The 22,022-nt window shown below is 36.3% G+C and overlaps 1 protein-coding gene across 1 annotated transcript in view; it reads right to left on the minus strand.

Moving 5' to 3' along the window:
• The window catches only part of brinp3a.2 (bone morphogenetic protein/retinoic acid inducible neural-specific 3a, tandem duplicate 2), a 49,438-nt gene that overhangs the window by 7,054 nt on the left and 20,362 nt on the right, over nt 1-22,022 (minus strand). The window contains exons 3-6 of the mRNA XM_065272715.2: nt 14,164-14,354; nt 10,814-11,004; nt 2,692-2,797; nt 1,418-1,654 (exon numbers count right to left, since the gene is read on the minus strand). Coding sequence (XP_065128787.1) covers nt 1,418-1,654; nt 2,692-2,797; nt 10,814-11,004; nt 14,164-14,354 — 725 coding nt within the window. The remainder of the gene's footprint in view (nt 1-1,417; nt 1,655-2,691; nt 2,798-10,813; nt 11,005-14,163; nt 14,355-22,022) is intronic.

The raw sequence follows: 22,022 nt of genomic DNA on the forward strand, positions 1-22,022 counted from the left end.
AATCACGGGATTGTAGATTAACATAAAATTTTTTATTTATTCAAATGTTTTTTCTTAACTCTTTCCCCGCCAGAATTTTCCATGATTTTCACAAAAGTTTAATGCCTCCCAGAAAATGCTCTTTATAAACATACATGCTTTAAAAAAACATGTTTCATTCTACCTTCATTAGTATTCTTTTTATCATCCCTCAAATATGGGTAGGTTTCTTCAAAAACACCAAATTAGATATAATTAAATTTTTGTAAAAGACCTTTGATAGAGATCAGATGCAAGATCGATCCTCAAAACTTAGACTAGGGCTATCATAATGATTAAATAATTAAATTAATGATTAAATTAAATGATTAAATTAAATAATTATCACCGCAATGATTGCACATCTCTTTAAAAAACACATGGGGGAGCTGCAGTGCCTGTATAAACAGGAAAGAGACAGTATCAGATGTCTCCTATCAGACTGGCTATTATTTAAGGCCTGTTCTGGTATAGTCAGTTTATTTTGATTGCATTTTTATTTTTAGTTCTTTTTCAGACACTTTATTTTGTTTATTTTATGAAGAATTTTCAGTTTTTGAAAGATATATTTGTGTGAAAATTATTTCATGAACAAACGAAAAAAAAGTATGAGAATTAAATGTCAAAGCAATAAAAAAGACAATTAATCGTCAAAGTCCTAAAACAGGCAATTAATAATCGTCACACTTTATTAGACAAATAACCGCCAGCCAAATTTCATAACCGTGACAGCCCTCACTTAGACAGACATACAGCTGTTTGCCCTAGGGCGATACTTCCGGGTTATATAAGTTGCGAAAGTGCGCCACCTGGTGTATAATAGTGGTATTTCGGATTGACAAGAAAACTCGTCAATGGCGGGGAAAGAGTTAAACTCCTATTTGTTTGATAGTCAATGAAAAAGTATATATAAAATTTAATTAGATTTTTATTTATTTTTAAGGACAAAAAATTTGCAATAATACTATAGATTCTCTTATACAGTACTGAATATACTACCAAGGCTCCAGACTAACTTTTTTCACTAGGAGCAAAGTGGCCCCCAACTGAAAATTTTAGTGCCGCAACCAGAAAATTTAGGGGCACACACCAAAAATCAACATGCTTACCAAATATTCACATTACTTTTATTTTGCCACTGTGTTACTAATAAATACTTTAATAACAGATGCAGAAAGTACAATGTGCTGTTTCAAATTCAGTGTCACATCACAAAAAAATGTGAAATTTACTGGTCGCACATGTGCAATTGGATGTAAAATTCAGTGGCACACTCTCACATTTTGGTGGCAAAATGCTACAATTTGGTGGCAGTCTGGAGCCCTGACTACTATATAATAAATTTTTCCATATGAAACACAATAAAAAGTGCTATATAAATAAATGTAACTTGACTTACCTGAATCTTCAAATTCTTTGTAAATAAGGGCCCATGATTCAGAGATTCGTGTAAGGCTTTCCTCCATGGCTTGAATATCCGTGTAGGGACAGTTGCATTCTGGAAATTTAGGATCACACTTGCACCAGCAGTCATTGTCTCTGCAGACAAAAGTTCCCTCTCCGTTGCAGGCGATATAACTAAGAGCTGCTTGGACAAAAGTGTCTCTGAGATAATCTGGCAAAATGACCTGCAAGCCTTTGGTTACAAAAAAAAAGAAAGGTTGTTAAGAAAATAACCGGTCTAGGTGTCATGATCAGAATATATTATGTAGAATATTTGGTGTTAAAAATTATAAATATTTATGTAAACTGTTTTCCATGAAGCTGCTTTGAAATAGCGCATGTATGCATATGAGAAAATGTGTTATGCAGTCACACAGGAAGTCACTTAAATGAAATGTTTCTCATGATCTTTTATCTGAAGGTGTATGATTTTGTTTTTGCAAATAGAAAGGTACTTGTTCCAACAAAGTAATCTTTTTTTATAACATAATTTTTTTAGAACTGCATAACATCAATAATAAATAGCCCAGAACATCAATACTCTCAAAAAGAAGAGTACTCTCAAAAAGGTGGTTGACTCTTAAAAAGTACATTTTACAAAATCTAGGCAAATGGTGGATGCTTTGAATATACTAATAACATTCACTTGCAATATTTAAATTTGTGTTTTCAATAGTTTTACTGTTATTCTAAAATGTGTGTCTGTTTTACAGTGACAAACAATAAATGTGCAATGCGTAATGTCAATCCATAGGCAGTCATGATGTAAATACCCAGTAAAGTGGTTTGCGGGCATGTGATTACCAGATGAGATGGTGTCGGCAATTACAGTGTTTTATATTCAGCAAATGTGGCACATGCCCAAACTACTTCATGAGTATCTTTGCAAAGCTGTTACAAACACTTTATTTCACACTGAAGCAAATATTAACATAAATGTCAATCACAGTATTAAAATGTTATACTTTATAGCCCACACGGCCTGTTTCCCAGACAGGACTTAAGTCTAGTACAAGACTAAAATGCTTGTTTGAGCTGTCTTAACTAAAAACAGCTTGCACTGACATATCTTAAAATATATCATTGCCATTGTTTTGTCTCAATACCAGGAAAGTTAATTTTCAAGATATGTTTGCAAAAACTACTTAAATGTCCTATTATAACCAAGGCCTAGTGTTGTTTAATCTAAACCCTGTCTGGGAAACTGCTCTATTATGATACAACTTATACCTTGCAGGTGGACTTTATTTTCGGGACTCTGAACCAGTACAGAACTGACAGAATCAAGGTTGTCATAGTTACTGCAACCAAGAGGGCCCGTCCTGGTTTCAGTTACCTGGGAAACAAAATTCAGACCACAAAATTAGCAATTTCATCATAAGATTGCCATGGCAGAAAACAGTGTGTGAATATCCTAACATGAGTGTTAAAAGGATACTCCAGTGTATTATAAAAATTGTTCCATGATTTTCTCACCCTTAAAGAGATACTCCACTTAAAAAAAACAAATAAAATAGGCTCATTTTCAGTTAAACATTACTGTTTTGGAATCCATTCAGCTGATCTCTGGGTCTGGCGGTACCACTTTTAGCATAGCTAAGCATAATTAATTTAATCTGATTAGACCATTAGCATCACGCTCAAAAATAACCAAAAAGTTTTAATATTTTTCCCATTTAAAACTTGACTCTTTTGTAGTTACATTGTGTAATGACAAAGCCTGCTGTGCACTGCTCGATACTTGTGTTTGAATAGTCACTAGTAAATTCTTTAAATATAAAACCATAGGCTACTTACAGGCTGTGTGAGTCAGAAGCGGGCCGAATTATGATAATGTGCATTGAGTACACGTTAACTCTTTAAGGAAGTAAAATGTTGCCTACAATACTTGTGTTCATTGTAGTCCAAGAAAGGAGATTTCAGTTGGAGACAATAACTCCTGTTATCATAGACTTTGGGATTTGTAACTTTGCGGATCATTAACATGTACTTACAAACACTTACACAAAAAAAAAGTTAAATAATGAAAAGGAATATAGGGGCTCTTTAAAATCCTTGATTTAGACTTCTTATTTGTGACTAGTATTTTGTTTTTGTCTCTTCTCTGCATCTCCGCATCCGTCACTATATCTAATGGATGCACTTTTTTGTGCTTTAAAGTCAAGTTGTTCCCTGGTCCCTGTTTACTACTGTTATAAAGTTTGGAAGCGCAAGGAGATTTTTTAAAATAACTTCGATTGTGATTGTCTGAAAAAACAAAAATAATGATGTTCATCGAAGATGGATTGAGGGGGAGTAAATCTTGGGGTAATCTTCATTATTCACTGGAGTATCGCTGTAAGTTCACCTGTTTACCTGGAATCCTGTAGTTTAATGACATAAGCAGATCTAGCCTGATAAAAGGTTTAAGCTTGAGCCTCTACATTTAATACAACCTCCATTCCAAACTCATTTAAAGGTGCCAAAGAATGCATTGATATTGATTTTAAATTGTTCTCTAATATCTACAAAGAAGGTATGTGACTTTGTACGTAAAAAAATATCCAGAGATGGTTTTACATGTCCACTTACAATTGTTCTCTAGAACAGCGGGTATGCACGTGACGTCACCTTCTGCAAAAGTGACTGTGGTTACGCCCACTAAGTGGCAAAAAGTCTGAGCGAAAGCATTAGCATAGCGTGAAATACGCGTCGAAAATAGGAAAAGTAATTAGTTGTGTAATTGACTGTGCTAACAGATTCAACAAAAATTTAGAGCAAAAACTTTTTCTAGACTGCAAAAAAACACTCAAAGGAGAAGTAAATCAGTAGACGTAGCCATATATCAGGTATGTCAAATTTTGGGATAAAAAATCCTATAAAAAATACACCAATGAATACTCTTATTCTTTGCAAAGTTTTGTCAGTGAGCCTTCATTTAAAAAAAAAACATCCATTATGATGAGCCTTGTGTTCTACAAAGGTGGGATGGTTTAATAGTGTTAGGCAAGACAAACATATGTCAGGAAAAGCAATGTCGGGCCATATGCCAATGTCCACAGACTACTGGTTGTTTGGCAAGTTGTTAGGGTCACTGTTAAGGCCAACTAAATTCAATTTAAGCTGATAATTGTCCGTTTTACTGCCGTTTTCGCAGCAGCCACTATGAAAACCAGCCATTGTCTTTAATGTTTTGCAATTCAACAGGACGAGCTCCAGCGTGGTCACGTGGAAAAGTGACGTCGTTGCATACCTTCCAATAAATGAGCTGTTATTACCTTATTTGGAAGGGTCATGAATAATAACGTTGAGCTTTGCTCTGAAACTGATGAGGCTGATGTCAGTAGCTCACCTTAGTAAATAGACCTTATATGTTTGGGGCTGTATCAGATTAAGATATTGATTTTGAGGAACAACCAATTGTTTGGAGATTGGAAATGGATGTTTCTGCGTGGTAAGTTTGTGTTTTTTAAGTATGGACCTGCAGTATAGAACTTCAGCCAAAATGCTAGCACATAGCATTAACTAGCATAATGTGCTTACTTTGCAATCAAAACTGTGATATTGGAATTAATTTAATGTTGGGTGCATACATCCCGAATGAAATTTTCACGGTGTTAGGTTGAGGCCATGTTTACATTAGAGCATTTGCGTTTTAAAACGGCATTTGACAATGAAAACGATCCTCGTTTATACTGGCATTTTAAAAAGAATCTTCATCCACACTATACACCACCATAAACGCATGAAACATGACCAATCACGTAACTGGGCATGCGCATAAAAGTGTAAAATAACTTATTACTCTAATAATAGCTTACCTTTGCGCGTTTACGATAGTGCGATATTGACAAAAAGTCATACATGGGTCCATTTGCTGGCAACTATAACAGACACTATTTTTGAACCTATAAAAATGTGTTTGGGAAAGTCTTATACTGTTCTATTTCCCCCCTACAACATATTAATATGAATAATAGGTTAATTTTGATTTTATAACTAAACAGAAAGGTCTTTATGATTTAAAAAGAAAGCATTCAAGTGAACAGTACTAAACAGTAGCAAACTTGAAGCAAAAATAAATTTCAGCAAATGCAAACTTCAATCAAGCATAGTAAGAGGTGAAGTATTGCTTTAGCCTACCAGAAATTAATTTTTAAAAGTGTGCGAGGTCCGTGCACTTCCTCCGTTAGCAACACACAAATAGCTAAAAGCGCAAGCGCCTAAACGAGCATTATATTAATGACGTTGATTTTATTGTTTTTATTAATTTATATTCACAAAACGTATCAACAAAACATCGATTAAAATTAAGAGACAAATTATCTGAAACGAAATTCATTTTAAAGTAGCAAACAAAACTTACATTAAACTGGAAAATAATGTCTGACCCATTACAATTCTCCCTTCATATTGGCCTTTACAACGCCTATATGGAGTTTAAAATTACAGTCTATCTTTCGTAAGCTAACTAAATTTAAACAAAACATAAACACTTATACTGTTCTAGCTCCCCCTACAACATATTAATATGATTAATAGGTTAATTTAGATTTTATAACTAAACAGAAAGGTCTTTATGATTTAAAAAGAAAGCATTCAAGTGAACAGTACTAAACAGTAGCGAACTTGAAGCAAAAATAAATTTCAGCAAATTCAAACTTCAATCAAACATAGTAAGAGGTGAAGTATTGCTTTAGCCTAGCAGAAATGCTTATTGCATTAATTTTTAAAAGTGTGCGAGGTCCGTGCACGTCCTCCGCTAGCAACACACAAATAGCTAAAAGCCAAGCGCCTAAACGAGCATTAATATTAATGACGTTAAGTTGATTGTTTTTATTAATTTATATTCACAAAACTTATCAACCAACATCGATTAAAATTAAGAGACAAATTATCTGAAACGAAATTCATTTTAAAGTAGCAAACAAAACTGACCCATTAAAATTCTCCCTTCATATTGGCCTTTGCAACGCCTATATAGCGTTTAAAATTACAGTCTATCTTTCGTAAGCTAACTAAATTTAAACAAAACATAAACACATTAAACCCAACAACACTCAAACATTCATATAAAACAGACATTATATATAAGGATACATGTTAAAACAATCCGATATAGCGTTTATAATAGCTGGTTGGTAGATGTTTAATATTTTTGGCAAAACCTCCGTTGCAAACCAACATTTATATGAATAAAATAATTTTTACTTTGAAAATGATGCGCTGTCACGTTAACGTCAGCTGTTCGTTTACATAAGACTCCGTCTACGTTCATTTACACTCAGAGCAACGTCTGAGTTCTCAAACTAAAACAGGGTCTTCAGCGTTTGCGAACGAATCCGTTTATGAGGGTCGAAAACGGTGATGTAGTGTAGATGAAAGGCGTAAACGTAGCAAAAGTAACGCGTTTTAAAGCATAAACGCATTAATGTAAACATAGCCTGAGATTACCGTGTTTTCCAGCGTTCCTTTGCATGCACGGGGGTTTTACATTCTATGGCACCTTTAAAATAGACTATAACCATTCTGTCCATTAACATAAGCATTATAACAACTTCACATGCTTGGCGTCCTTGTCCCAGACATGAAGATAATGCAGTGCTGTTAGTCTTGTAGATAATAACCTACAGTTCTTTGTCACACTGATTCACTGAGCTAAAGGAGAAGCCAAGCAGACAGTCGCACAATGAGCTTTTCTTCCTCTGTTACGAAATGTATTTAATCGATTTTCCTCTTTATTTAGGAAAACAGCAGCCTCTTGCTCTCTACACTGCAGAACATCTAACCTCACTGGAGGGTTCGGTACTTAATGATGGCCAGGCTCTGTATAGCCGTATTGACTCAAGCAACTCAATTGACCTTTATTGCAAGCTAGCCCCACTATAATCCGCATTTGCAATATGAGATCACACTGAATTTTCTTCTGCTTTTCACCCGCTCCTCTCTCTCCTCGTGACACGGAGGAGTGCGCATAATTGATTCACACTTTTCTCTTTCATGGTGCCAGTGATCCTTCATCAATTCAGCGATTTCTTTCGATTCGGCCTGTCACATGAGATCTTTGCCAGACTGGCAGCTAGATAAGGTGAGACAAGGTTGTCTTATGCCACTCCATCACAAACGCACTGAGGAGTCCAGCGCCCGTAACGTTGAGCTCCGAAGCACGCGCATTTGCAATATATGCATGTTCGCTTTCGGCGAGATTCAAATTGACATCATCTTGACCTTTAAAGTTTATGTTAGAGTAGATTGCAGTGCAATCTACGGTGTCTTGCATTAAAATCAACTTGCAGTAAAAGCATGAACTGTGAAAAAAACACTAAACTCGGTTACGCTGCAATTGATTTAATAAACCATACTCGATGCAATCATATGATATATCTTTTTTATTATTTAATGTGCCATATGATATGCCATATGCTAAAAGAGAACTGATTGATGAACAAGTGGGGCGTGATATTAGATTCTCTTTACGGATAACAGCTGTTATTCAAAGCAAATACTTTGCCTGTCATAAAATACCTGGTAATGGCAAATTATAGGCCACCTGGACCTTAATGTGAAACATCAACAGTCTGCTGTTGATTCTCACATCGCACAGATTGCAGGTATTTTAGGAACACTTGAAATCCAAGTTTAGAGGATTGCTATCATTTTTTCTCTCTAGTTTCACTAATAAACAAATGCAACATGACTTGTGCATGGCATTCAATGCCACACCATTCACAGTAATATTCTTTTCAAAGCATGGTGGAAAAACCTTTTCACAATAGATGCTTTTTGCTTCAAAAGGTCTAAGAAAAATGCCAACAGTCAATTCTTTTTAAAGTGAAAAAGGTTTGGCTCTCTTCCTGTAGTTGCAATTCTGTCAGGCGAATGCAAATGCTACTGAAAATCATCAAATCGGGATATAGCGACAAATTCTCGATTTGCTAAGTAAGCACACAAATAGGCTTTCCCCTCCACGGTGCCCAGTAGGGGGTGCTAGGAACCTCTTTGTGCATTTAGTCTGGTATTAATACAGTGAAATTTTCTCCTGGGCCTGTCCTGTGAAATGCAGGCACGGGTCAACCCCCCTGCGGAAATGATGCATGTGTTGAGTACCCCTGCTGTTTTTGCGATTCATTTAGTTGCGCTGTTGGAGATGTGTTATCATGCCTTTAAGGCTTCTTCCGTCACTCAAAGAGCTCTTTTGTTATTTTCACCAAACACTGCATATAGCAATACACAAGCACACCACTGACACCTGAGATCTGCCCTACCAATAATAAATATGTCTAGGCACTGCAGCATTGGTGCTGATGGAAAGCACAGTTGTATATAAAGAGATATAGGGGGTAATCTAAGTGTTGCCTGTAATATATGCGTCGTACTGAGCATTGCCAAGCCGGAGTAAATAACTTTATTGGGTTTTCAGACAGCTTTGATTGATAATGACCAATTCAATACAAAACTTTAATGCCGGTGTAAGGTGTAAGAACAACTGCAAACATAATGGATGGTAGGTAAATGTGAAAATCAAAGATTTTCTGCAATGATTTTGTTACCTAAAAATATACATTTTACCAAAATAAAGATTGGGATGTGACATATGTGATATTAAGAATTCACAAAGCCTTATTACATATTTTAAAGAGCACCAATTATCCGATTCACAATTTTACATTTCCTTTGGTGTGTAAGTATGTATTAGTACATGTTAACGATATGCAAAAGGTACAAATCTCAAAGTAAACAATGATGTGAGTTATCATTTCCAACGTAAATCTGATAAGGTTGTAAACGTAGTTGATAAGGTAGTAAAGACGATATTAGCTCTTGACAGCTTTGCATTGTGAGCTAATCTTCAAAACATGGTAAGGAGCGTCACATTTCCGGCTGACACCAGAGGCATTCAGGCCAATCACAACGTACAGATTAGCTGGCCAATCAGGGACACAGCGCTTTTCAGATCGATGGGCTTTGTATAAAATTAAAGCATTTGAGGAAGGCAGGGATATCTGGAGCAACAAAAATGTACGGTATGTGGAAAACAATGTGTTTTTTTTAACCATAAACCACACTAACACATTGTATTATACCAAAAACACAAAATAAAGTTGTTTTTTAGCAACAAAATGGGTGCTCTTTAAAATGGGACTCATGGATAAACAAGTGTTTACTTCATACAGTAATGCAGGACCTCCCTTTTTTAATAGATTTAGAAATATAATTGTAATTTATCTTTAATTATTGGTTTTAGTGACCATTTACAGCTGGTTGTAGCATATGCGATACTCTAGCATTTTGTCGTATAATAGGGTCTTAACAAGGCTAAAGGCCCCCCAGAGTAGAATACCCTTTCGATTTTATTTTCTCCTAAAACACTAAAAAGCAAGAAAAAAAAGCCCACTGCACTTTCCTAAACATCTGTTTGTCTCTAGCGTGAAATGTTCCGGATCTGTTGTGTTTAATGACAAAATAATGAATCTGAGGTAATTTGATCTAACGTTAAACAACTATTCAAATGCAGATGCCGCTAATGAGACGACATGAAACTTATTACACATATTTTATTGAACTAGCCCACTGTACAATGTTTTAAAAGGTTTAAAACTGTAGCTTTTTTGTCACTGGGGTGGTACCATCAAAGGTTAATTTTTGTACCTTTTATGGGTATACAACACATTGAAATATTGTACATTTTGGGGTCCTACAAAGACCAATTTTGTACCAGTTAAATGTTAGGGGTACAAAACATTTAACTTTACCTTTAAATGTACACAATAGGTCCTATAAGATGCAGTAATGAAACCAGAAAGGTACAACATTTGTTTATAACATTATTAGTGTTGGGGGTAACACATTTCAAGTAACGTGCAATACATAATAATATTAATTTTCTAAGGTAACGAGTTAAGTAACCCATTACTTTTTAAATGTACACATTAATATTTTAGTTATTTTTTCAAAAAAGTAGTGCAAGTTACGTTTTAAGTTTAATTAATTTGATAACAAATGTATTGAATTAAACTAAACATAGTCACATTATGCACTCTATATGTACATGCCTGTGTGGGAATAGTTTGAGTCAAAAACTGAGATGTGTTCTGCCATTTGCCCTATATCTATAATCCAGTATATACGTATACCCTCTAATGTAACTTCTGCTAATAACATAAAATTACCAGGCATTCATTGGTCAACCATACAGTAAACGAAAGAACGTGCAGACCAGCCAGTATACGGAAATTGACTTTTACAATGCAGTACCGCATGACACAGATAAAAGCAAGAAAGATAAATGCAGAATGCACTTTGTTAAACTGAGCGTTATTATTGTGCAGTTAAAAGAGGAAAGCTGTGGATTCTGACTTTAATAATGATATACCTTGATGGCAGTGGAGGCAATCTGGATGTGATGTAGTTTTCTCAGAGTGCTCTCTCTGTCTATGAAGTAGGAGGCCGCCAACTGGTGAAGGGCTTCCAGAGTCACAGCGGTGCTATTGCTGGTGTAGTCGCTCGCCTCTACTTTCTTACTCAACTTCCTCTTGTCCACAAATATAGTCAAAGCCTCTTCTCCTATAACACAGGATACCACGTTTACCAACACAGAAATGGTTAACAGTAGGAATAACATTGACTAACAGAATAAAGGGCAAACTGTAGCACCCACACGTACATGTGAAAAGTAAAAATCATAAAAATGTAGCCAGCTGAATAAAACAGAAGGAGAAGCTACTTTTAAGTAATTCCTTATACCCCTAGATAAAGTTAATGTTTTTATTCATATTCTACATTAAATATGACATTTTATTCAGGGTAATTTCTCTATGTTAGGGCCCATGTCAAGAGATGTCTGTTGCCTCACCCTCAGTCTTTGTTTGATATCTATAATACATGTAGCAAATCAATGCCTTTTTTTTCTACCTCTAAATGATTGCATGTTGCAAGTTTTTCATTTGGTCTACATTTCTTATCCAAACACTCTAGCTAAGTGAGTTGTGTTTACAGTTGACTGTAGCCCTGTCATTCAAACTATGCGTTATCGAATTATTATGATTTATGTCCATATGTTCCACTCCTTCCTCTGCCAGTTGGTTTGTATTCCAGGCAGAACGTTGTTGCAAAGCCAGGACTTGCATCTTCAGTTTTATGTTTTCACCTTACACAATATTGCTTGTTTTCCAAAGCACTGAGGGCCACAATAGTTGTGTCTTACTAATTCATTGCATTACGTGAAGCAACTGTTAAGCGCATCCTATTGTGGGTTTGAGAGCTGAGCGAAGTAATAGACACTTGTGGATTTCAGAAGACACCCCTTTTGCAAACATAATTCTGGCTTTTGTTACCAAAATAATTCATTCCCTGGCGACCTTTCCTGGACTTTTGACTATTATGCTGTATGGACTAGCATTGCCGTGTTGCCATCATACTATTATAAAATTCATCCTTGAATAAATTCTTATTTTGAGCAGGGTTTCTGGTTAAACAGACTTTAAAAATTATGGACGTAGTGTCTCTGACGTCGCCCATAGGTTTGTGAAGAGCTTTTTTGAAGCCAATAGTGCCGTCGCCATCTTGGCCACACATCACTGTGCATCACTAACAGATAACCGAAAATGGGTAAAGAGGCGCAACGTGGGTGAAGCTGAGGTGACTGATTGCTGAAACCACACCCACCTAGCTTGATAGTAGTGACAGCAGTGGCATTTCACCCGTCACTCAAGTGGCCACTTCCTTAATGATTCAGAACTTTATCAGTTCCCGCCAGCATTTTTTTTTTAAGTTGCCAGTGCCAGCATTTGATTTTATCAAAAGTTTAATGCCTTCTAGAAAATTTTTAAATATATAAGCAAACAATATATCAAATAAAAGACCCTCTGCTTTAAAAAAAAAAGTTTCATCCTACCTTTATTTTTTCTATTTTTATAACCTCTCAAATTGGGGGAGGTTTCTTCAAAAAAAAAAAAAAAAAATTGAGCATAAAGCTAATAATAATTCTATTATTAAATAATTGCATTTTTGCGAAGGACTTTAGATAGAGATCAGATTCAGAGCGATCATCAAAACATACACGCAGATAAGAGCATCACCTGGTGGATAATAGCAGAAATACGGATTACCGGAAAAACTCGTCATTGGCAGGGAAGCGTTTTCTCTTAATTGACAAGTTTAATCGTCAACGGCGGGAAAAAGTTAAAGGCACATGTTATAGGGCAGTGGTTTTCAAACTGGGGGCCGGGGCCCCCAGGGGGTCCGCAAGATGGTGCCAGGGGGGCCCCAGTTTTATGACATTTTATAAAATACATTAATTTATCATGAATTCTGTGTAATTAAACCTCTAAAATAATAGGCCAACTAACCAACAGCACTACTAGGTATAATTTAATATGTTTTTTTTAATTAAAATATTACATTTTAAAACTGTTTTTATCATAAATTGTCTTTCGGGGGGCCGGGAAAAAATGCACTGTACACAAGGGGGGCCGCACACTGAAAAAGTTTGGGAACCACTGTTATAGGGCAGATTAAAGCAACACTAAAGAGGTTTTTTTACCTTAAAATAACGTTTCCAAAAAATTTTCAGTCGTTCATCCACTCGAAACAGGGTGAATTCACATTCACAAACAAGGGTACATTCACATTCGCTTTGCAGCCTTCTATCGGCCAAAACCGTACTAAAGAAGTCCAACCATCGGGTCGCGGTCCTGTAGTTCGAGTGAAAACTACAAAAACTTGCTTTACGGCAGACCTACAATCCAATCAGAGCCAGCTTTGCTGCAGTAGGCTAAATTATTTACGACAGTGGTAATGGACAATTCCGCTTCCAACCTGTAGGGGGAGCAAAGAGCAAAAACTCTTTAGTGTTGCTTTAAGGCAAAGTATGTCACTTTAATACAACTTGGATTGGTGTAGTACATTTAATTTAATGTAATTTAAACATGCATGAATAGGCATCAGCTTTATGAGTGTAAAAAAATCTTTGTTTTCTTGTTAAGACTAGGTATTAGCTTTTCTTGCATGTATTCTCATAAAAAATGCAAAACTGATCACATTTTTTTTTTATCTTAACAGATGCTTTAGACAGCATGCAGTGGGATAAAAAAAGATCTCTTGAGAAAGACACATTAGACACATTAGTCAGGTGTCTCCTCTCGGGTTTTAAAAAAGATTTTTAACATTGTCGAATATTGTAATCAATCTGTCTGTGCTGTACTACCTTAATGTACATTAACATTTCATACTGTTATTGCACTCTTAGAAAAAACGTGCACTGTACGTGGACCCTCGCGCATGGCTAAAAACTGATCTATAGCTTAAAGGGTACATTTTAGTATCTCAAGGGTACATATTGGTACATTAAGTAAAGAACTCTGTAAGACCTTTTAAAAGAGTCCCACTGACAGCTTTCATACTTTTATTTTTTGATAGTGCCTATGTCAAACTGTTCCTCACGTTGGTTGTTCAACTCATGGTTGGGTCAAATATGGAAAGTATTATGTTAATTCAAACCAAAAGTTGGGTTAGTTCACATTTTAACCAACAACCCAGCATTTTTTAATGTGGAAAACTTTTTTATGGATTCCTAGAATCTTAGGAGACACATCTGAGACAAGGTTGATGCATAAATATGAAATAAGTTTTTGACATTTCAACAATTCTCCTCTGTGTATGTACTGTATGTTTTGTGCATAATTAACCACCATGAGGATGTGTCACGAATGCATTTCGATCTACCTCCCAGTGTAGCTGACAGCAAAAAATGGGTCCCATATTTTCTGATTAGGTTGTCAGTAATTAGCTGAGCGGTGGGCCTTCGTCCCAGGAGGCGAATATTGCGTACAAACTCTGGGGTGAGAGGCAAAGGGGAGCTCAGGAAATCCCGTCGCTCGACAGCCAAGTTGTTCACTTTCCACCGGCCAAATTCCCTGCATGGGGAAAACAGAGACAGTAAACAGGCATGTCCCTAATGATCTGTTTTCATTAACATCTCTCTACTGCTATAGAGATGGTAGAAGGAGGCCTGCAGGGCAACAACCACTCCTGCCAAGCAGCATCTCTAGCCTCAGGTCCTGAGAGCACCTTGCATTCGGGAATGAATGCGATGCGAGGGGTGCCATCTCTGAATGCACAGCTGACAGGTACTGTGTCCAATAAACACTTCATGACAAAAAGCTGCCTTGACAGACAGACTCATATACGTGTGGCCTGCAGTGACAAGCAATACCTTTCATAAAAGTAAAGAAGAAAAAGTTATACCATAACAAAGCACTCAAATGCTTCCAGGGAAAGAGACAAACAATGTCCCAGGCTTTGGTGATTCGTGCATCGCCTCCTTAAACGTACGTGATTAGATGTTTGTTTTAACTTTTAAATTTAAAGAAAGACAAAAATACTTGAATGCTTCTGCATCATTAGTAATGGAGGGGGTCACGAAAACACAAATAAGCTTTTAATGCAAACTGAATCCTTAATTTAATTACAATTTTTAAGTGCAACAAATTTATTTCCAGCATTTATCTTTTTAATTATTATTATGATTTTATTATAACACTAATCCGACTAATCTACAATAATGGCCGTAAGCCATTCGAGACACATTTGATCAAAGCCATAAAGTCCATAACAAAAAGGTCTTGGCAAGAAATCAAAGTACACAGCGCACTAAATTAAAGCAGTAAAGCTAAAAAACAATCAGCATCTCTGTGACCAAACATTTCAGTCTGTTCTGTGCACCTGCAACAAATGGATTTGTATGGTTCAGATGTTAAATGAGTTCTTTGAACCGTTTTCTTTGAGCGGACTGATAGATTGCAAACTGTTCATAAAAGACCATTTGATTCATTCGTAGTGGCGTAACGTTTATGCAAAGACATATATCAGCTATGAGCGCGGGGTCACCTTTTGAAGTGGACATAAATTGTTGCACTTGAAAAATTGAATGTGGTTTTACAAACTAAAACCGGGCACTGGGACATTTGAAGTAAGCATGAGCCAATACACCAATGGATCTTGCCTGGGGCAAAATACTAAACGCATGTTTTCCGCTTATTTCTAAATATGCAGTTAATGAAGCAATTAAAATACTTGTTTTTAATTTGCACTGACAGAAACTATTTTGTTTTTGCTTAGAGGACAGGTCAGGACTGATGCTCTATGCTTTCTCTCTCTGGTGACAACTTAAAATGCATACAAAGCAACACATTTAATTCGCACAGTTTCAGGCAATTAAGCATTCAAGCTATTTCGGCTCCGTCATTGTCTTTCGTCTCTATATTTCTATGCTTCCCCGTCCCGTATTTTAAGCTCTGCCTTTAGCAATTATGCACAAACTAAAATAGACGCATGCCTCCATAAAGACATTGGCACAATCGCGAACGCATTCACACTTAATCCATCTCAAAACGTCCTCCAATCATTGTGCTTCTTTGCTACAAGTGCTTATTTTCAGCCGGCTGAGAAACAGTGAGTATCCTCATAAACAGGTGATGGATGGAGTTGGGGTGGCCTTCTGAAAGGGTATCTATCACATTAAATCAGGAGTAATGACAGGAGCCCCCTGACCCAGATGTTTGATTGATTCATTTCACCAAATGCCCTTAATTCCATCTGCTGTTTTGCATTTCGAGTTATTCGTCCAAAGCTGGTCCTGGATTTTGGTCAGAATATCATTTCCAGTAATTTTATAAACTCTGCTCGCAGCTGTGTAAACCTGAAAAACCCTTTTGGCATGTACCTGCACCAGCAATTGGGGTGATGACTGTTAGCTTGAATTTAGAAGATACATCTTAATTTTCGGATGGCACCAGATAAGCCACCTCTTCAAATAGACAGACCGTCCTTTGAAAGCTGTGATGAGCTAGCCTTTGGGAGTTCAAGGTGCGTACAACACTGAGGTAAGACCCAAAATCCTTCTTGTCACCCTGTTTCTGAGTACGATAAGCTTGGCTTTCCTTGTCATGGTAAGATTTTGTGCCTGCAACAATAGCGAGAGCAGTTTGAAAGCAAATCTTAAAAGCAAGCAGCAGGGCTCGTGCTACATGAAACGCTCATTATGATAGTAGCCGTCATCCGTCTTCACAACAGCACTACTTGAGATGATATTGACTCCCGTTGCTGTACATTTCGATCGGCTTCATTTCGTAACAGCTTTTTGCTTCTGCGCTTTTGATCTTGAACAAAAAAAAAACACTCTAGGCGTACGTCATAAGCCTTCGTCGCTGCCTATTAAAAAGATGAGTCGAATATAATACAAAAGGAAGAGGCCAAAAAAAGAAAACTTTAAATAAGGGCAGCTGTCATCTTAAAATGAAATAGCATTTTATGATGTGACCTCTTACAAGTCATTTCAAACTGATTTCCCACTTACATTATTAAGATTGCGGCAGAGAATTGCCAGAGTCCGAGCGCACATCATCGTCCGTGCATCTATCCTGTGGCAGTGGCTCGATAAAGCAGGTGGTATATTTGGACCCAGTCTTTGAGTGTTATGACATGGCATTTTCTCAATATTCCAGCCAATATTCCTCACAGCGAAATCTCCCGAATAAAACTGAGCTATTTTCAACAAAGAACTCATTAAAATTCTTTCATATTCAATCAAGGAGAACGTGGAAAATTGAAGGAGGGATGAGATGGTGCTCTTTCATTATCCAGACGACTGTTACACACCAGTGTAAGGAGAAGAACCATTTCTGGTAATTCATCTTCCACCTGTCACCGAAGATTATTTGAATTGAGCAATGCAACAAAGCTGCGCTCGCGGGAGAAAAAGCTATTCCGAAAATAATTCAGCCACTTACAATCTCTCCAGGTCTCGTGTACGCGTACATTGTTTGTTATCGTCAGGAAAATACACTGAGAAATACGAGATTGTGTAAACGCTCCAGGTTTTTGCTGAATTTGGGTTGTGCAACATACAGTATTAAAGCGAATCTGCATTATTCAGAAGTGCCACAAAGGGAACATAAGACTTTTTATAGAGAGCTGTGTTGCATTTATCAACTTTTCCATTATGCATTTTGTGTTTACACATCTATAAACCCCTCCCTTGCTAACCCCACAATGATCCCAGCTGCTCTCAAGTAATGTATTTCAACATACAAAAGATTAAGCAATTTAATGAGAAAGCATTCATTTGAAAATTGTCCTTTAACTACAGCATGCATGTGTACGTAGCACCTTTTCAATTAGTATTTTGATATAACGCTTTGATTTAATCAGGGAGTGGTTGTAATCTTTCTCTACCACAGCCTTGCTGATGACAGCAAGCTCTCGAGGGAACAGGTGATAATGCCGAGTATTAGAGAATTAAGAACACACTAATCAGCTGGCCACATGATAAGACTATTAATCTTGCAGAGGGTGCACGCAGCCCCTGATGCACCAAGTTTAGCCAACAAACTAAAATTGTGCCAATGTTTTGATGAAGGGCCAATCAGAGCAGCTATGAAGCAGCTCGCACAAATCAGATGATGTCAACCGCTGCTTCTTAGAAAACAAATGAATAATCAATAACGGTCTATGCATTGATAGTACAGTAAGGATGTTTGACCACCTCGTTTTAAAATTTAGGAGCTATAATATTTGCTAACCTTTCTAAACACCAGAATATAACCAAAGGAAGTTCATATACCAGCCTGGTCTCACTGTTAATACATTGTATTTACACGTAACTTTAAAAAACAAAAAACTTATTTTTTGTACGTTTAAATAGATGCTAAAACGTATGTAGACGTATTTACAAAATTTAAACATAGCATTATTACTTTTTTACAGCTAAAAAACGTAAAACATTTACGTATCTTTCATTCCATAAAGATTACTGTATAATTTAACCATTTTAGCGATATGTTACCACCTTAACCCTACCCCAAGCCTTACACTAAACCCAAATCTTACCCTAAACCCAAATTCTTTTTATACAAAATGTTTAAGTACGCAATGTTTTCTTATGCAACGTAATGGACAGATATGTTTAGAAACATATTAGTAACAATATAGCTTTCAAAGGATATTTTAATGTAATACAGTCTTCCTTCTGTCACAAAACCCTTTTTTAATTTCAAACGTACACCAACGGAAATGGAAATTATGCAAATATGTCACGTGGCACTCAAAGAGCCAATGAGCTTTTGATATCACTGCCGTAAAGCAATGTGTCGTAAAGCTTCTTGAGGCGCGATATTTGAATTCACATTAACGGACGCGCGGTCTGACTTTACGGTTGCTGATGAGAACTCTGAGCAATATCGCTGGATAAAGGGCTGAATTTGGATCTGTTCCTCGCAATCGTATGATTTTTGAAGATGTGGATTACAGCAAATGAATAAAAGTAACATATTTTGTGAATTTATGTTGTATTTTGTTGTAATTATTGCTTAGTAGTATTAATAACGTATTGCATAAAAGACATCAGGAGAAAACAAGTTTTTGTGTGTCATGGCAAACAAACTAAATATAAATACAGAAATGCTGTTCATTTTACAGTTTTAAAATGTTAAATATTGTGAAATTCTCTGAATATCATAATCATTTCATTAGGTAAATGGGTAAACTGTCTTTAATAAATAAGTCAGAAAATATGACTGAAAACATGTCATTGTTATGAGTAAGAAACGCCAATGCCCGCGATTTTAATATTTATGAATAGGGATTACTTACGTACAAATTTGTACATTTGTAAAGCTGAAAATACGTAAATAATTTACGTATTAGTCCTGTCCAAACGTCGATATTGTACGTTTCAGTGTGTTTTAAACGTAAGTAAATGTACGTAAACTGAAACGTAAAAATATACACGTATTCTCATGAGATCACGTTGCTTATACAGTAAACTTAAAAATTGTTCTTTCTCTGAGTTTACTTCAACAAATCCAAAATTTGTGGAATATTTTTTGGCATATTTTTCATGTATTAACAAATAAAAAGGGATGTGAAGGGGTTCGCACACTGGACACGCAGCTCAGCGCTGCGCCGTTCTAAAAAAATTGAACACATTGTTTTCTATGAGTGTACGCACACCCACGCCGACAGGTGGCACATGTCCGCGGCGCCCAGCTACGACTCAGGAAGTTGCTCTAATCCCTGTCGCGCCACTAACATAGTTTAACATTAAATAACATAATATTTCAAATCATTAAATCATTAACAATTAACATTGGCTGCTAACGTATATTTAGCATTTTAAAGTAGACACTATCTGACTAAGCTCACACTATTTAATGTGCACTTCCAGTGTACGATACCTCCGAGTTGTCCTAGACACGACTCGACGCGGCGTTGAGCTGCGCCTTCAGTGTGCGACCCCCTTCACATGCATTTTTTTGTTAATACATGAAAAATATGCCAATAAATATTCCACAAATTTTGGATTTGTTGAAGTAAACTCAGAGAAAGTAAAATTTTTAAGATTATATCAACTTCCTTTGGTTATATTCTGGTGTTTATGAAGGTTAGCAAACATTTTAGCTCCTACATTTTAAAACGGGGTGGTCAAACATACTTACTGTACTATCAATGCATAGACCATTACTGATTATTCATTTGTTTTTTAAGAAGCTGAGGTGTGCGACCTCAGGAACATCCATGTTTGATTTGTGAACAAGGGGGATACAATGATAATTCATGTTTTATATAACAACAGATACCACAGAGCTTCAGATTGTTAGACTAAAGTCTAAATAGAGTAAAGGTGAAAATATATGCTGTACCCATACCACATGTCTTGGTCTTGTCCATGTTTAAGAAATTTCAACCATAAGCAATACTTTCTGATGTTTGGTTGTACTGGAAAAATGTGTATAGATCTATTCAGATGGGACAAGTTTTTCATTATTTAAAGTCACATGTTCTGGATTAAACTGTCAGGATAAAGGTAAGCTGTCGCTGGGACAGTGCCCTTTAAAAAGATCCCAGTCAGATATGCACCTTTGAGGCATCAATATGTACTTTACCTTTTAAGACATCAATATGTACCTTTAAGGTACTTTTATGCACCACTTATATACAAAGATGTATTTTATTTTTGGAAAGGGTACTGCCCCAATGACAGCTTTTGCACCCTTTTTTTTCCCCCTATAGTGAGAAATGTAAAATAGTCAACAAGATCTCAAGGGAATTTGTACGTATTTTAAGAGGTGGGTAATTTGTATTGATTCATACAACCACACTTTCGCCCCTGTGATGTTGGAGTTTCATTATTTCTTCTAATAATACGATTTTATCTTTTACATATGTTTGTATCAATCACACTGTACGAATTCATGCGAATTAGCAAACTCATTAATAGTAATTGTATTAGTAAATAGTCAAATTTATCTTTTAACTTTATGTAGAAATCAAGTTACTTTAAAAAAAAAAGTTCAGGAGATTGCATTAAAATTAGGGGTGGCCAATATGGGGGGGGGAATCATATCACGATTGTTTTAGGACTAATCACAGTTTCATGATTTTATCACGGTTCTACTGAGCCTTAATACAGCCATACAAATGCCCCCATTCAAAAAATGCAGTCCTACAAAGTAAGAAAATATGCGCAGACAGTGCGCGGACAGTACGCGCACAACAGCGCATGCGCGAGAAAATATTGAGACAGGACACTCCACTACAAACAATTATGCAAAGAAAATAGACAGCATTTACACATACACTATCTCTTCTATTATTTTTCACTTCTTTCAAGAATAGAAAGCTGTGGAGCATTTTCTTCACCATAAAGAAGTTTGGTTCCTTTTCTTTGTTTTATTGATGTTTGTTCTGAACTTTTTTTGCTATGGTGGATCGGCTACTTCTCTTCACATACCCAACATATTTGAATGTACTGTAAATGTCGCAAATCAGTGCTGCCTTGACAGCCTGGGTAGAGTAATAATTTGAATAAGAAACAATTTGTATTGCAAATGTGCCGAATACGGGCATCTGCGCATAGCTGCGGTGACTTTGAAAGCTCAGCGAATGCGGAAAACGCGCCTTAATTTGTTTGATGTAGGCACGATACAACAATATTTATGAAAAAAGTGGATTGTGTCATTAATCGTTCACGCTCAATAGCATCATATCGCACACCCCTAATTAACATGTAATCAATAGATTAATGAGATAAAGCATATTTGGCCTGCTGTCCAGGGGGAGGGCTCAGAGCTTGAATTTTAGCCCGAACCCTGATTATTTCCCCCTTTTTAAATGGGATAGATATACACACATAGAATGAGGTGATGGGTTGTAGGAGGGATGCTGCAAAAAACTGTCACAGGGCAGATGTGGGGGACAGCTATATATATAGAGAGACCTTTTTGTGTTGATTGGCTGGATTACATGACCTTGGTCCTCCCGAACTTTGTTAAATAAACTTTTATATTTATAATTTAAGTTATTTGTTTTCAAAACTTACCCAAATATAAATTTACATGCTTTTATAGTCTCTTTAATAACAGACTGAAATATACAAACTGATTTGTACAGTATATTATCACTGTACTTCTACTTTATTCTAACATTGTGTAACTGAGTGGGAAATACTGACACCGACCCTGACATTACAGCAAGAAAATAAATTATTTGCCTTTTGTTTTATTTTTCACCCGATGGCAAAAACA

The sequence above is a fragment of the Paramisgurnus dabryanus genome, chromosome 7 (assembly GCF_030506205.2).
Source record: "Paramisgurnus dabryanus chromosome 7, PD_genome_1.1, whole genome shotgun sequence".
Taxonomy (NCBI): Eukaryota; Metazoa; Chordata; class Actinopteri; order Cypriniformes; family Cobitidae; genus Paramisgurnus; species Paramisgurnus dabryanus.